At 40.0% G+C, this 17,251-nt stretch overlaps 1 protein-coding gene across 1 annotated transcript in view; it reads left to right on the top strand.

The window, feature by feature from the left end:
* Positions 1-439: 439 nt before the first annotated feature.
* The window catches only part of LOC142956555 (disco-interacting protein 2 homolog C), a 151,921-nt gene continuing 135,109 nt past the window's right edge, over positions 440-17,251 (top strand). Inside the window, exon 1 of the mRNA XM_076098200.1 lies at positions 440-10,798. Coding sequence (XP_075954315.1) covers positions 10,720-10,798 — 79 coding nt within the window. The 5' untranslated portion in view covers positions 440-10,719. The remainder of the gene's footprint in view (positions 10,799-17,251) is intronic.

The raw sequence follows: 17,251 nt of genomic DNA, 5'->3' as shown, positions 1-17,251 counted from the left end.
TCTTCCTCAGCGTCGATCCAGTCTTCACCACTCTGGTTGTCTTGTTGTTGTTTTTCTGTCGGCATGCTCCCTCGTCGGTTTCCTCGAGTTCCAGTTTGCACACTTTTGATTTGAGTTGTTTCTATATATCTATATATATATATATATATATATATATATATATATATATATATATATATATATATATATATATCTATATATATATATATATATATATATATATATATATATCTATATATATATATATATCTATATATATATATATATATCTATATATATATATATATATATATATATATATATAGATATATATATATATATATATATATATATATATATATATATATATATATATATATATATATATATATATATATATATATATATATATATATATATATATATATATATATATATATATATATATATATATATGAAGATTGGCCAAAGCACACGTTCTTCTTACTGCTTCACTCCTGTAGTTCTTGGATTAAGTTCAGCACCTGACGGAGGTTAAATTTAAAAGCACAGAGTAGGCTCAGTGGGACGTATTTTTGGGGGGCATAGTGAGGCCGTTTGTCGGTTGTTTGTCGGCCGTTTTCCTTCTTCGTCAGCGTGAGGGCGCAGGGGAGGAAGAAAGTTAAAATTGCAGCTTTTGGTCTGGAGGTCTGTCTTCTGTAGCAGCCACTGTGGCAGATAACCAGCCACGTCTTGGATGTTTTACTGTATTCTAAAAATGTAATCTGCTGGCGAAATGATACAAAAAGAATGGTTAGTGTAAGAGTTCTGAAACTGCAATTATGAAACGTCAAAGGTTTTGAGGGGGCGTACCAGACTTGAGGTGATTTTTATTTATTTTTTTCCTCCCTGATCATCAGTCGAGTTCTCGGGTTTAATCTCTTTTCAACCTCCGATGCAAAACACCCGTAAAACAAAAACACTGTCCAATACACAACGTTTCTTTGAGGGGAAGCAAGCCCACATGAAGCGGGACCTCGCATGTCTCGCCAAAGTCTTCCTGCAACAAGAAGCATTCTGGGTAATCCCACTAAGAGAAAACAGCCCATCCTGGAGAGAGGGGGAAGCTTCATGTAACAAACAAAGAGCCTTTAACTCCGTCTCATAGCTGCTTTTCATTTGGACGCAAAATCTCGAATTTGCTAAAAAGAAAAGAAAATAGTATTTGTTTTGGAATTCTTTTGAAGGACTGAGATGCACTCGGATGGTCGATTTTATTTATTTTTCTCATCGGTGGAAATGGTTCAAGAGATGAAAATGCACCATATCCACTTATTTATAAACCAATGCTGTTTATTATTCCATGAGAAATATCATTAGCTTTTCTTTTTAGGGAGACGAAAATACATAGAGATGCATCAAGATCTCTACATCTATATACACATCTATCTATATATATACATATATATATATATATATACATATACATATATAGATAGATAGATGTGTATATATATATATACGCAAAATATAAAAAAAGAAAATCCATCCAGTGTTTGAGAAACTTGAATTTTATTTAAACTTGAAAATGACTTTGCCTTAACTTTTATACAAGACAAGCAGAGACAAACAACAAATCCCCAAAATGTTAACGAAACGTGACACGTGGAAAATATTTAGTCTGACGTCACAAGTCTGAGAGAGAGAGAGACAAAGAGAGAGACAGACGGAAGGACAAATGGACAGACAGAAAGAGACAGAGAGAGACGGACAGAAAGAGAGAGAGACAAAGAGACAGAGAGAGAGACGGACAGAGTACAAATCTAGCAGCGTTTTCTTTGTTTTTGTGTAAAATGTACGCTAAAGAATGGTTTTGGTCTTTTTGTTTCTTGTAGTTTTCAGGTTGTTGTTTTGGGGGAAAAACATAAACCGTGTAAATGCAGAACTAGTCGATACTGTATTAAATGTGTGCACTTTGAAGTGTGTGCTTTGCTTGTACAGTTGTAAATACTCAGAAAAATATAAGAGGTACCTTAAAATGATTATAAAAAAATATATTGATCTTGTTGAACTATTAATGTCGCTATGGAGCTGGATGTAGGATATAACAAAAAAAACACAAAAAACTTAATGTTGTGCTTTTGGAGATATTTTTCTTTAACGTTTTTCTTTCTGTTATTGTTTAGTTTGGTGTGCAGAGGTTGAAATCGGCTCCTCTCTGCAGGGCAGCTTGTCTGATTGTACATTTTTTGTTGTCTTTTCATTCCATCTTTTTGTACCTGTGTGGTCGGATGCACCTGAGTGTACAGGTGTGTCCTTACCCCCCCCCCCCCCCACTCACTGTGCACTAATTGGAAAGAGCCTGTGGTACTGACTTCTTATTAATGAACCTTACAAAGCTGCGTGTCCACCAACATCCTCTTTAAAGCTCTGGCTTCTTCTGTTATTTTACTGTTTACGCTTCAAATTTGTATTTTTTTTTTTTTTTTTTCTGCCACAAAAAATATAGAAATTTAAAAACTGAAGGAAAAAAAAAGCACTACAAGTCGTCAATGTGCAAACTGCTGCAGCCGCTAATGCAAGGTTGTTCTTGACATCTTTAAATAAGAGTAGATGTAACATAAAAGTATTAATGTTTGGAGAGATCCTCATGTAGACCATGACACTAACGCTGAACATCGATATACCGAGATGATTATGACGTGTTCATACATATGCAACTCAGCAGTGTATTAATCAAAACTGCATCGTGTCCACGTGAAGTGAACGATATCTAACGTCGGACGATATTCACGCGATCGAGAGCTGAAGTTCGGCATCTTTTTGAGGGTTTCTTTCTTCGGTTTTTGGTGAAACTTAATTTGTGTTTTTCTGTCCATGTTCAAAGATGAATGCGTATCTTTAACTAATGTACTAACATCAGAGCGTTTTGTCATTGAAGGAGGGAAATACGCTTATTTCTATGTGAGACTAGAAGATCGGAACCACTTAGCTTAGCATAAAGAAAGGAAACCGGGTGAACCAATAGAAACAAAATGGCAGTAGAACGGACGTTTCCGTTCAAGTCAACATAGCGGGGTGGTTAGAGCGGCGGCCATTTCTACCTGGACCGTAGCATGCTAGCTTCCGTATTAGCTAAACAGACTCACGGCAAGTCGGAAGAACTCACTGAGGTGAGGTTTCTGCAGTAACGCACACTCGTATCCCAGCGTAGGAAAGCACATTCACCGGATTTCTGTAACCGGTGTAGCACTAAAGCGTGGTGGAATTAACAAGCTAACTAGCGGACAGCTGGCTAGTCAGCTAGCTTGCTAATTCCACCACGCTCTAATGCTACACTGGTTGCAGAAAGTGAGCCCAAACAGCGAGCTAACTGTCCCGACCACCTCACTCCCCGACGCTCCAGAGAAGACAAGCTAGTAAACTAGCTAACTAGCTAGCTATCTCTTTCCCGGTTAGCTCGTACAACTCTGACGTGTGTTGTCACCATATCAACTAACAACAATCAATGTCTTCTTTTGTACTCGTCGCGTAACTACAATGTCCTTTCTACTTGTACTTCTATTTCTGTGGGTTTAAAGATCCCTCCACCAACATCTCTAAAGCTTATTATGTAAACAAACTTAGCTTTTGACAAAAGGCAAGAAAATAGTTCCAGCACGTAACACAAATAGTTGTTTTGGCGTTTCAGATTTTAAGATGCATGTTGATTATTGAGCTTTACAGGTGCTGGTCGGCTTATTCTTGATGCTTGGACGGAGCCTGGCTAGCTGTTTCCACTTGTTTCCAGTCCTTTATGCTAAGCTAACCAAGCCCAGCTGTGTGCTAATCGTTCTCATGTGAGTTGTATCGTGTCGTCTCGCTGTCGGAGGGAAAGTAGAATAGCAGCTTCACCTAATGTTGATAACAATTTCTTTAACGAAGAGAAATGCTCATTTTTGTTAGCGTACAACAGCTACCATGAAAAGGGGCTCGGTATCGCGGTGCCTTTACGATACCTACGAGTTTCGGTAGCAATACAAAAACTTTTTTGTGTTTTTAATACTTCAAAATCCTGTTTTTGTCATTTCAACTAAAGAAGTCTTTGTTTGCTAAACACAAGAACTTAACTTGAATCAAATACATCTGAGCCCATCAGACACGACATTTTACGCCACATTTTGGTACCCGACAGTGTGCAAACATGGTATCTACAGCTAAGACTCATGGGAGATGTAGTTTTTTGAATGCGAGCACAATTCTGAGTTTATATGTGTTGAAAAAGGCGTTCGGTAGAGATCGATATGGATCGGCTGAACTTACCCCGGATGTGATGTTTTGTTGTAGTTCTGGTCGGTGTTCACGGTTATCCGTTTATTGTCTCTCTTAGAATATGGACAGAAAAACTACAAACCGGTAAAAAAGAAACTTGACAAAAACGGTAAAGATTACGAGGAACAGAAACATTTTGTGTCAGAACTTCAGCTCTCTGTATTACTGCGACACGTCGTTCACACTGATGTCAGTTTGAACTTCCGTACGAGCTGCGCCTCCTTCTCTCCATCTTTTAAAAAGACAAAGAACACAGAGCGATGCCTGATGGACACGTCACAGTTTTGTCTCCTGTACCGCACTCGAGGTGGGAGGTTGTTTTTGTTTTTTTATTCACCTGCAAAGCTGACGACACATTTTTGGACCCCCCCCCCCCCCCCCCCCCCCCCGTGGATTGTACATTTTAGTTGTTTGTTTCTTCTTCTTTTTTTAAAAGACACTTTTTGGGAAATAAAGTGAAACGTTGGGAGTTGTTGTTGCTCCTCGAGTGTCGATGCAGCGACCGGACGAGACGTCCGCTCAGCCAAACACTCAAAGAACAGAAGGTCGCTGCGTCTTTTCTTTTCTCCGTTTTGAGGTTTTCTTCATGTTCAGCTTTCATGACTTCCTCTCCTGAGAAATAAATGTACAAATGATTTGGGTTGTTTTTTTTGTGGGGGGGACGAAAGCAGACGCTCAACTGGAATCAGTTTGTTTTAGTTTTACACTTTTCTGGCACATACAGTCCAGTAACATGTTGAGACGTCTTGTTTTAAACCGTTTGATCACACGTGGACTGCATTGTGATGTGTGCAGAGAAACCCGATAACTGTGCCATTATACAGCGTGTTCTGTTTGTTTAACCTGTACATAGCTGAGCGCTCGCCACCTCCGGCTTCTACTTCTGTTTAGTTTTTTAATTTTTTATTATTTTGAAGATGTGATTTATTTTTGTTCTTCTTCTTGTTCCTGAAAGTCGAGTCAGAGACTGGAGATAGATCCACAATGTGACGCCACTGACTGGAGGAGCGGTTTGTTTGGTTTCGACCCTCGAAACCTTCTGAGAACACAAGACGCTGATTTACAAACTGGTTTCTCCCTGAACTGTGAATGTGTGCATGTGTGGGATAAATAAGTGTCCCACCCGGAAAAAAACACCCTGAAGTGCGGTACCTCGGACTGGATGGTACCGCTTTCCAAAGGGGGGGGGGGGGGTCTCCTGTTTGGGTTTTTTTTGTTTGTTTTTTTGGCGGCAAAGACGGAGCGGAGAGTTCTTCACGACTCTCCTCTATCGTGTTTTCACGGACTTCTACACGGAGCCTCATATCAGCCTGTCAGTCGCCTCCTTCCTGTTCGCCCGTTTTTTTGACAGTGCCATTTTGTTTCCCCCCCCCTCCCTCAAGGGTTGCATCTTATTATTATTTCTCAAAGATATAACAGCGAATGCACACCAACCGACTGGAACAAGACTTCTCTTTATCAACTCACTGTGGTTTAACTCATTAACGCTCTTATGCTAAGCTAACGGCTGTGGACAATCGATGACTCCTTCCTGTTGGGGTTTGGACAGATGTTTTTTGCCTAACGACACCTTTAGCAGATGTGGGATCGGAGGTTGTGTTCAGGAGGGCTTCTTTATTTTGTTGTGTTTTTGTTTCTTCGGGTCTATTCTTCCATTGAGACTGGAATCAGCGTACATGTCGGCTCTAGATGATTTAAGTTACTGTGTCATGATGTAAAACTGTCTAATTTGGAGAAAAAAATGTAGCTTACTGAAAAATAAAGATTTAGGCACTGTTGAGGAGCCGCTGTCTGTTCATTTAGTATATTAAACATATGCTTTATATTTTAGAAGTTTATATACCTTCAACATATTTACATGTTAAGAAAATGCAATAAGGTTGAAATTATATCACAATACTAAAACATGAAATACTTTGAAAGTACATAAATATATGACAGTTACTGTACACGAATCATAAAGTTAGACATAAAATAAATACATTTAATTATTTTTTGTGTATAACAAATTTTACACTGTTGCTGTGTTAATGCATACATCTTGGCAAGAGTATGAGTTTTATTTTATTTTGGGTTAAACTGTGCAGCCAAAGTACAAACACTGACCTTTAAGGGGAGATATTACAGTTTAACATCTTTTATATAATCAATATCACCATGAAACTTAAATATGCAAATGAGGCATTATCTTATCCAAAATGTGCTGATTTGCATAATTTTCCAGAACATAAATCTGAACATTGGATAAACCAGGTTCAATGTTTTCGTTTTGTTTCGTTGACATATTGGAGTCAGTTTTTATTTATCTAGCGAGACATTACAGGTGAATGGAGTAAAAAAAGTGTGTATATTTATATATATATATATATATATATAAATAAACTGGACTGAGAAAAATAAAATACAAAAAATCCCCTCAGCATTTAGGAAACAGAAAATAATTAAATCGGTTTTTTCTCCATAAAAAACAACAGTGGCATTATTTAAATGAACTGGCCATTAAAGGGTTAACATGAAAATAAATGAATATTTTATAGTTATAATCAGGACTTTAGTTTATAAGATTGAATTAATATCTAATATTTTTATATCAGTTTTTTAAAGGTTAAGTAGAAGATGTGAGTGAACTACCGGCCTACATGTTGTATTTTATACATTTATTTTATCTTTAAATGCTTCAGTGCTCTCAGGCTTCAGCTCATTCTGCAGCTTTTCTTTATTCTTTGAGGATTAAAAGCATCGACTGCAGCGTCACGAGAGACGTTTCACTTTTATTTCAAAATAAGATGAAATGAGTGACGTGCACAATGATCACGTGTTAAAATGGGTCCAAATACCTTTGGCCATATTTTGTATTTTAACATAAAATATTTAAACAATTTACTGAACAATCCGACAATGTCAAATAATATAAAATATATTATATTATTTATATATTATTTAATATGAAAATAATAAATAAAAGCATGTAAAATATATAAAAACAAGGTGAGATTTCAAATAATTTTATATTAAAATGTCTCGTCAGAACAAATGGACAGAATCACTTAAATGTAAAAGTCACACAGTAAATACTGCGTTCTACATAAAGAGAACTTTACATAACTTTAAAACTTCAAAACATGATGAATATCATTTTTGTTATTCTTCTATATTTGAAAACAAAGATCTTTTAAGGTGATTTTTATTTCATAGAAACGTGTGAACTCATCTTCAGCCTGAAGTCCTCGTGAGAACCACAAGATGGCAGCGTGTTCCCAGAGGAGGCTGCTCCTTCATCAGCACTGTGAGGAGGAGGAGGAGGAGGAGTACGATGAGGAGGAGGAGGAGGAGTACGATGAGGTAGAGGGGGAGGAGGAGAACAGACTTCCAGGAAGTGTTTTACCGGCCGACACGCCCCCTCATTGTTCATCAGTCATGTGATTGGACGCTGCAGCCGAATAATTCATAAATAAGACGATCGCATTCCGCCGGTAGAAATGGATCCTGCGCTTATAAACAGAACACAGGACACAGTTTGTTAACAGACTACAGAGAGAAACACCTCTACAGTGGTGATTACTGTGTGTCTTTATTAGTTATTAGTATTATTAGTTACTATTATTAAGTACAGTGGTGATTACTGTGTGTCTTTATTAGTTATTGGTATTATTAGTTACTATTATTAAGTACAGTGTGATTACTGTGTGTCTTTATTAGTTATTAGTATTATTAGTTACTATTATTAAGTACAGTGGTGATTACTGTGTGTCTTTATTAGTTATTGCAGGAAAAGCATATATTTACCGCAGATATCATATTTTACACATATTACTGGGTGATTCCATATTTCAAAAACACAAATATTGACAATTTGTATAGTTTATTATTATTTATTTTATTTTATTTGTTGTGGCTCAAGGTGGGGCGACGCCCTCTATTGACCAGCCGCCACTGTAACTACACTAGGTCCATATATACTGCACCGCCTCCAGGTGGCAGGAATAAAACAAAGTGAAGCTTTAGTCTCTGACCCGCAGCAGAAAGGTCTGAGTCAGTGAAAGTAATGATGATGATGATGATGATGGTTTAATGAAATGTCCCGCAGTGATGAAAACACAGATTCTGTACATTTTCTCCTCATGGTTGAGGTCAGAGAACAGATTTTAAATGTGTTACGAGGGAGTTTAAGAGGCAGAGAAAGACTTCTAACAAGTGGACTTCTGGGAAATGTGGTTTTTAAAAGAAATATCTGTCGTTTTTACATTTGAACCACACATCAAAAGATGATAAGTTAAAGAAAAGTGAACAGACTTCATGTGTTAAACTTGCATTCTCTCTAGTGTCCACCAGGGGGCGACTCCTCTGGTTGTGTAGAAGTCTATGAGAAAATGGCTCTACTTCTCTCTTGATTTATTACCTCAGTAAACATTGTAAACATGAGTTTATGGTCTCAATCTCTAGTTTCAAGTCTTCTTCAATACAGCATGATGTTTATTTAGTACATTATGGTCCATTTAGAGTCAAACAGACCATAAAGCAGGGGATGCTTTGAACGTCAACCCTTTCAGTGTGTTTTCACTTCATGAAAGTTAATTGTAACATTTTGATCGTCTAAATGTCTTATTCAGCGTTCGGTTGTACTAAGCTCCACCCTCTCGTGTCACTTCTGGTTGCGGAAAAATCAAAGATGTCGACAGCCAGAAATGTGGAACTCAAAGCTTCAAAACAAGCAGTCCTCAAATCAACAGGTGACGCCACCGTGAACACGTTGTTATTTACAGTCTGTGGTGGCGACCAAAAACAGAGATAAAAGAAACATTCATCAGGTCACACGAACAGAAAGACTCACGATGAGTCATCGTGTTGATCTGTAACTGCTGGATGTTTAATTATCTTTAAATCTGTAAAAACTAAAACTATAATCTTAATTCTACAGTAATATATCTGGAGGGGAACTGTAGAGTCTGACACCTTAAATTAATGTTTTTAATATGTTCTCGTGAGATATTAAGGGATTCATTTGTGGGCGGAGTTATGCACCACTAGACAGATAAAACAGATAAAAACTAAAACTTTATCAGAAGTCGATGAAAATGAAATACAATGTTCAGTTATTGATGTTCTCAGTCTGTCATCACGTCACCTACAGTCAGTTCTACCCGCGAGCTGCATGAAGTCACAAGCAATTAACGAGCGTCACACAGGAAGATGATGCGTTTACCTTCAGAATAAAAGCATCAGAGTGGTTTGGTGAGTAAAAAAGGAAGTGCTGGGGTCTGAACACTAGTGTCTGCTTTAAAAACAACAAAAAGAGTTTAAAAGCTCTGTCAGTGTATTGTATTCTGCTTCATGTTCCCGCTTCTTCAGCTACATATGTTTGGTCTTTTGTAAATGGTTTTATAAAAATAATGTGGTATTTGTTTTTGTGTGAAAGACGGACACGATCAGAAAATATTGGAAATATACCAGATCCTTCAGTAAATTGTAAGCAAAAACGTTTTCTCTAATGCAATATGAAATCAACATTATTAATACAAATAAATCTCTCTCTCTGTATATGATGTATGATTTATTTACATTTACGATGAGAATTAATATATTTTTGTGGAAATGTCTTCAAAATAGCATCAAACTAGTGTTCAGAGTTCATGTTAAATTACTCTTACATCTCCAGGACAATTACTGACATTCACACATCCCTGTTTATCAAAATGATAAATAAATATAATAATGATGAAATAAAGAGTCATAATTATGACATCTTTTATATTTTATTTTACTGTCGGAGATGGGCTTCCAAATAGTGAAAAGTATACTTCTACTCCTCATCTCAGATATAAATATTGTAAAGTTACATCAAATGTAAATACCCAACGTTGTACTTAAGTATTGTACTCGAGTAAATGTACTTAGTTTCCACCGCTGAGTTGCAGCCGTGAGGGATTCAAGGATCATTTATTGTCATTATGCATCACAACAAACACATGACAAACAATAGCAATAACAGTAGTTCATCACTGTAGCTTTGCGTCATAAGGAAAGTAAAGAGCAGCAGCAAAACAATTCTCTGGTTCAGATAATATGGCCGACATCTTCACATTAGAGATTAAACATGAGGAACAACATAGTCCATCAACTCTGACTGTCTGAGCACCGAGCATCGTGATGTGAACGACCTGATTGATTTGGGTATGATCCACAAAAAAATAAAAATAAAATACTGCGACGGTTAACTCGGCTCTTATTTTCTAAAATGAAAACCACCGGAAGCAGAGCCGCCGTGCTGTTTGTAACTTGACCGTTTTGTGTGCAGCGGGGAGCCGACAGCGCTGCTGCCGCGCAGAGAGCCGCACGCACAGACTCTTCAGTCCGACTGACTTTGGATATTTTGGGGGATATTTCGAGCAGAAGAAGAAGCCTGGAGAGAGAAAAGACACCCAGAGATTTAAGTCGGGTTCTTACGGGGGAATGGCGGACCGGGACCCGGTGCCGCTAACTGCGGAGGTGCGGACCAGACTGGCCGAGCTGGAGCTCGAGTTATCCGAGGGTGAGTACTTGAATCTCACCGCCGAGCTTCGGGCGGCTCTGCCCGGCTACGCTTGCTGCTACTGCTGCTGCTCTGCGGGGGGTTGCTGGGGGGAGGTGGAGAGTTCGGGTCCCTTGCTGGTCGCTCGGAACCGGTTCAGAGTTTTCACTGCAGGGAGGACGAAGTGTGTTGAAGTGCCACAAGTTCGAGTCCCTATTTGTCCATCTTTATTGAACACACTGTGACTGTTTATGTGGCTGAGATGTGGTGTGTTGGTGGTGAAGTGGAGACAGACTGCTCGTGTTCTGCGTTATGTATTCTTATGATATTCACCTCATGTGTTACCATCAAAACTGTCTAGATGGAGATTAAAAATATAAAAAAAGTACACAAAAATATCATAAATATCAGAAACACAGCACCAGGTGTCAGGAATATTATAGAGATAAAATCCAATAAAGCAGAATATTAACCCTAAAATAATTACAATGCACCAAACATTGTCATACATTAATTAGTGACTGTTTTTCCCAATAAGTCCATTGATCCTCGATGTACAAAGTGATGAAAAAGAGTAAATAATGTCCATTACAAGTGTCCAAATTGCCCAAATGAGTCAGTTTATAATGACATAAAACAGCGCAGTAATTATTAGAATCGTATATTTTGTTAATTAGTGCAGTGATCTCTCCATCACAGCTGATCAACACCTTTTAAAGGCGCACTAAAGTCTTTCTGTAGCTCCAGTGGAGCGTCACAGCATCACTTCCACTCATTCCTCAAGAAGAAGTTCTCTCTCTTCTTCTATTGGAAACTCCCGTTCAGCAGAGCTCTGCATGCTGCTTAGATTATATGTGCACATGAGCAGTGCAGCTGTTCCCAGACACAGTTTTCACATGAGACACACACACACACACACACACACACACACACACACACACACACACACACACACACACACACTGCAGCTTCTCTGGAGCTCCGTGGAGGAATGAATGATTTCCATTATATTCCAGATTCTTTCCATAACATCAGAGCATATACGTTACGCTGAAATGCATGCTGGGTATTGATTTTCTCATTAGCTCCCTCCTCCTCCTCCTCCTCCTCCTCCTCCTGGTTCTCAGATTGATCTGTCACATTGCTGCAGACTGCACTCTCAGCCTGGAGAGGATCACAGTGTCATATTTCAGCTGCCTGCATGCGAGCAGCGATTTCCCTGTTTTTCTCACAGTGTGGTGGAGCTCAGCCATGTATGGAGAGAGAGAGAGAGAAAGAGAAAAAATGAGAGAGGGAGAGGGAGAGAGGAAGAGATTTTAACAGCTGACTGTAAACGCACACATTGCATTTTAATGTTTCCACTGCAGCTTTCAGAGGAATCTGCATCTGAGAGAAATGAGAGGGGAGGAGGGGGGGGGGAGGGAATAAAAGGTGACACACATTCCTTTTTTCTGTCTTTATATAAACCGCCAGCTCAGAGTTGCTCCAATGTAAACAAGTGTCGGGGGGTGTTCAGAAGCCCCGGTGCATTATTTACATGCTGAGCTGAGGCTGTAAATGCCGGCAGCGAATGTAATCCCCCCCCCCCCCCACACACACACACACTCTTCATACCGCAGACTTTGACCTAATTTTATGATTTCCACGCATCATCCCTTCCTCCTCTAGAGCCCCTCGCTACAGAAGAAGAGGGGGGGGGGGGCATAAAGACGACTTCATGAGCAGTCAGGTGTCACTACAGCTTCTCAGGCGCCACGTGGGCTGTTGAGGAGCCCTTGAGCAAGGCATTAAACTCCTCCAGGTCCCCATAGGTTTGTGCCGAAGCGTCGTCTGGAGGTGGAAAACGTCCTCACGGCTCCTTTGAGGTTGCCGGGGTTTTAAATGTATTTCTGCAGAAATAACGACTCCTCTTGGTGCTTCTTTTTAACATAAAGGGAAAACATGATACATCAGATACCTCTTGTCCACTGACGCAGAGTGGGGGTGCACTGCCTTGCTCAACGGCGCCTCATTGGTAGCATGAAAAGAGAGTCAACGGCTGGTGTCAGATTCGAACCAACAAGCTCCACGTTTACCTTTTCTCTGAGGATTTTCTCTTGACCTGTTTCTACTTCATACTAGGGAGTTCCTACATTTCCCAGAATGCCCCTTGACAACCCTTAGAGCACATGTGTGAGCTTTGCGTTTGCAGCGTCCAGCTGTTGGTTGCAGGTGTAGGTGAAGACAGAGCAACACAGTTTAGTTCTTGCTGCATTGCATGCTGGGATATGTGTTGCTTTTGTGGGCGTGTAGATCGGACTGTTGGACTGTTGGTGCAGAAAGATGCTGAAAGTTGAACCAGTTTAGTCGACTAAGATTTCTTTAGTCGATCGGTTGTTTTTACGTCTTTAATGCTGAATGTCTGATGAACACAAGAATTAAAGTGGTTCGTTTATGTGAAACTACGTCGACTAAGAATTTCTACTTCTATCTAAGAACTCATATGTAGCTTAAATAATCAATATGAACGAGTATTGACGGTTGTCCTCTTTCCTTTAACTCTCTAGAAAGGTTCTTTGTTTGGTGGATTGACACCTCCAGGCTTCTGTACTTCTTAACGTCTTAACCTTAAAATAATTGATTAACTTTTGTCCCGAGATATTCGGTGAATCCCCAAAATGTTACTGTCACCACAACCGGATACACACACACACACACACACACACACACAGCTGCAGACTGACAGGTTGTCCTGAACTAATCTGGCTGCTGGCTAATATTAAGCTCTGCAGTTCAGCAACACACTCCACACACTGCAGATTACACACACACACACACACACACACACACACACACACGTTGGTGTATCTGCTGTATTTTTGTTGTAAATTTAGATTTTTTTCCTTTTTTCGTCTTCTACTGAGGTGACAGACCACCTGTCAATCAAACGGTGTGGGCGGGGCTTCTGATGTCTCATTTAGATCTTCAGTGGAACATTAAATATTTAAATGCATAATTTCTTCATGACAATCCCGCTCATACTTGGACTCAATAGTCGCGACAGAAAGCATTTCTCCATCGCTATGGCTCCTTCTCTCTGAAGTGTCCTGATTGATCCAGCGATGTTGTTTAATCAATAAAGGAAGTGGACACAATCCTTCAGGCTTCTTCGGTTTAGAAGGAGTCACTTGTAGACTTTATAGATTTTTCATTAACTGAGTTTCCTGGAAATTAAAGGAGCATTCACGCATGGCTTCCTGGCAGCCTTTGCATAAAGCAGACGCACCGTTCTCCTTGTGATCAAGCTGAGCTGTGTGTTGGTCAGTACAGTGATGCTCTCATCAAACCTCTTCTCTTCTTCTTCTCTCAATCTTTACATGTTGATTCATCCTCCTGCAGCTCAGATGAAGACCCTTTGAAAGGGTTTGTTCCAAAATGTCTTTCCTGAGAAGATCTAGTTATTTCCTCTACAACCACCAAAATCTGTCAAACGTGTTGCGGTCGTGTTTAGGATGCACCGATCTGATGTTTGATCAACATCAAAGCGTACCAAGTGGATCCGCCATGACATGAACCGATCCACAGTTACATTCATTCACTCATTCATTGTGACCGTATAATAAAATGATCTCAACACAGGGATCCAGGACTGTAGTACTCCAGTCTGGTCTTGAGACCCACTTGGTCTCGTGTCTTGTTGGACTCTGAATGGTCTCGGGTTTTGTGTCTTGTTGGACTAGAACTTGTCTGGTCTCAGACTCTGCTTTTGAGAACTGGTCCAGTTGTACCTGCTGCTGATTCGGGATTCCCCCCCGAATCCCCCCCCCCCCCCTTCCTTAATGAACCTCTAGAACCGTGTAATGGTCCTCAGACCTAAGTTCTGTGCTTTGATTAGTTTGACGTTAGAAGACAGAAACGACTCAACGTTTTTGGTCGAAACACAAGCCGTGATCTTTGCAGCGATAGTTTTGAACTGTTGAGTCAAACACACTTGAGACACACGATCCATAAACGTGTTTTAAATGAACATGAAATAAAAACAGTGGACTTGAACACAGGACAGGATTTGAGTTTGTTTCATCCTCATGAAGGGAAATCTGGTGCGAAGTGAAAACTTCTTTTTATAACTCTGTAAGTTTCCTTCCGTCACATCTGGACTCGATAAGATTCCTCTTTGTCTTTAGAGCAGAAAACTCTGATCATCAGTCTGTTTGCATCATAGACCTCCAGTGTGTCGTTCAGCTGAAGACAAGCTTTTGTTTGAGCTCCATTTCCTAAATCTGTCACAAATCATTTTGTTTTATTACATTATTGATTAATTGTTTCATAAAATAGCAGATAAAACAGTAAACAAATCTATTCTGTATCGACTAACCAGCGGAAGAAGTAAAAGTCCTGCAATCAAAACTTTAACGTAAAGTACAAGTTCTTATTATGCAGAATGACGCATTTCAGAAAATGAGGTGTAACATTACTGTTAATGTGTTCATCACTTTAATGCTGCAGCTGGTAACTGTGACTGTTCGTGCTGCTCCGTAGGATCAGATCATAATCTCCATTAAACGTTTAACGTACAAAATGTAAAGATAAAAAGTGGAAAAATGCAGATCACAATGTCTTGTTTCGTCTGATAAACAGTCAAAATGTAACCGTGATATAAACCGATAACAGCAGCACATCATCATAGAAGAGCAGCACATCATCACCATAGAAGAGCAGCACATCGTCACCATAGAAGAGCAGCACATCGTCACCATAGAAGAGCAGCACATCGTCACCATAGAAGAGCAGCACATCGTCACCATAGAAGAGCAGCACATCGTCACCATAGAAGAGCAGCACATCGTCACCATAGAAGAGCAGCACATCGTCACCATAGAAGAGCAGCACATCGTCACCATAGAAGAGCAGCACATCATCACCATAGAAGAGCAGCACATCGTCTCCATAGAAGAGCAGCACATCGTCACCATAGAAGAGCAGCACATCATCACCATAGAAGAGCAGCACATCGTCACAATAGAAGAGCAGCACATCGTCACAATAGAAGAGCAGCACATCATCACCATAGAAGAGCAGCACATCGTCACCATAGAAGAGCAGCACATCGTCACCATAGAAGAGCAGCACATCGTCACCATAGAAGAGCAGCACATCGTCACCATAGAAGAGCAGCACATCGTCACCATAGAAGAGCAGCACATCATCACCATAGAAGAGCAGCACATCGTCTCCATAGAAGAGCAGCACATCGTCACCATAGAAGAGCAGCACATCGTCACCATAGAAGAGCAGCACATCGTCACAATAGAAGAGCAGCACATCGTCACCATAGAAGAGCAGCACATCATCACCATAGAAGAGCAGCACATCATCACCATAGAAGAGCAGCACATCATCACCATAGAAGAGCAGCACATCATCACCATAGAAGAGCAGCACATCATCATAGAAGAGCAGCACATCATCACCATAGAAGAGCAGCACATCGTCACCATAGAAGAGCAGCACATCGTCACCATAGAAGAGCAGCACATCGTCACCATAGAAGAGCAGCACATCGTCACCATAGAAGAGCAGCACATCGTCACCATAGAAGAGCAGCACATCGTCACAATAGAAGAGCAGCACATCGTCACCATAGAAGAGCAGCACATCGTCACCATAGAAGAGCAGCACATCGTCACCATAGAAGAGCAGCACATCGTCACAATAGAAGAGCAGCACATCATCACCATAGAAGAGCAGCACATCATCATAGAAGAGCAGCACATCATCACCATAGAAGAGCAGCACATCATCACCATAGAAGAGCAGCTCATCATCACAATAGAAGAGCAGCACATCGTCACAATAGAAGAGCAGCACATCGTCACCATAGAAGAGCAGCACATCGTCACCATAGAAGAGCAGCACATCGTCACCATAGAAGAGCAGCACATCGTCACCATAGAAGAGCAGCACATCGTCACCATAGAAGAGCAGCACATCGTCACCATAGAAGAGCAGCACATCGTCACAATAGAAGAGCAGCACATCGTCACAATAGAAGAGCAGCACATCGTCACTATAGAAGAGCAGCAATTGGTGAATAAATTGATCATTTAAACAGTTTCAGATGAACCTTCATCATTTACATGCTGCCTGTAAACTCTGTCACACGTAATCCCTCGTCTCTCGTCTTCCTCGCGCACTAATAAAACATCGACGTAAATACGTTCACTTGTTTCAGATCAAAGTCTCCCTCATTGTGGTTCTTTAGAAACAATCTGATTCATTTTTATATTCACTGGAGATGAATCGCCAACAAAGACGTCTTTTTCTCCGCAGCAGACTGAAGTGAGGGATCTGTTGCTGTTAATTAAAGGCCAAACTCACTGAGCCTCCTGCTTCACAGCCTGATGTATTCACACCGTGACATTTTACTGAATCACTTACAAAGATGACGTCTTTATACTTTTCGTTTCTTTAACAAACTCGACATGCGGCACAAAT

Source organism: Anarhichas minor, unplaced genomic scaffold (assembly GCF_050575085.1).
Source record: "Anarhichas minor isolate MPS153535 unplaced genomic scaffold, ASM5057508v1 ptg000024l, whole genome shotgun sequence".
Classification (NCBI taxonomy): domain Eukaryota; kingdom Metazoa; phylum Chordata; class Actinopteri; order Perciformes; family Anarhichadidae; genus Anarhichas; species Anarhichas minor.
This window is presented reverse-complemented; position numbering and strand designations above follow the sequence as displayed.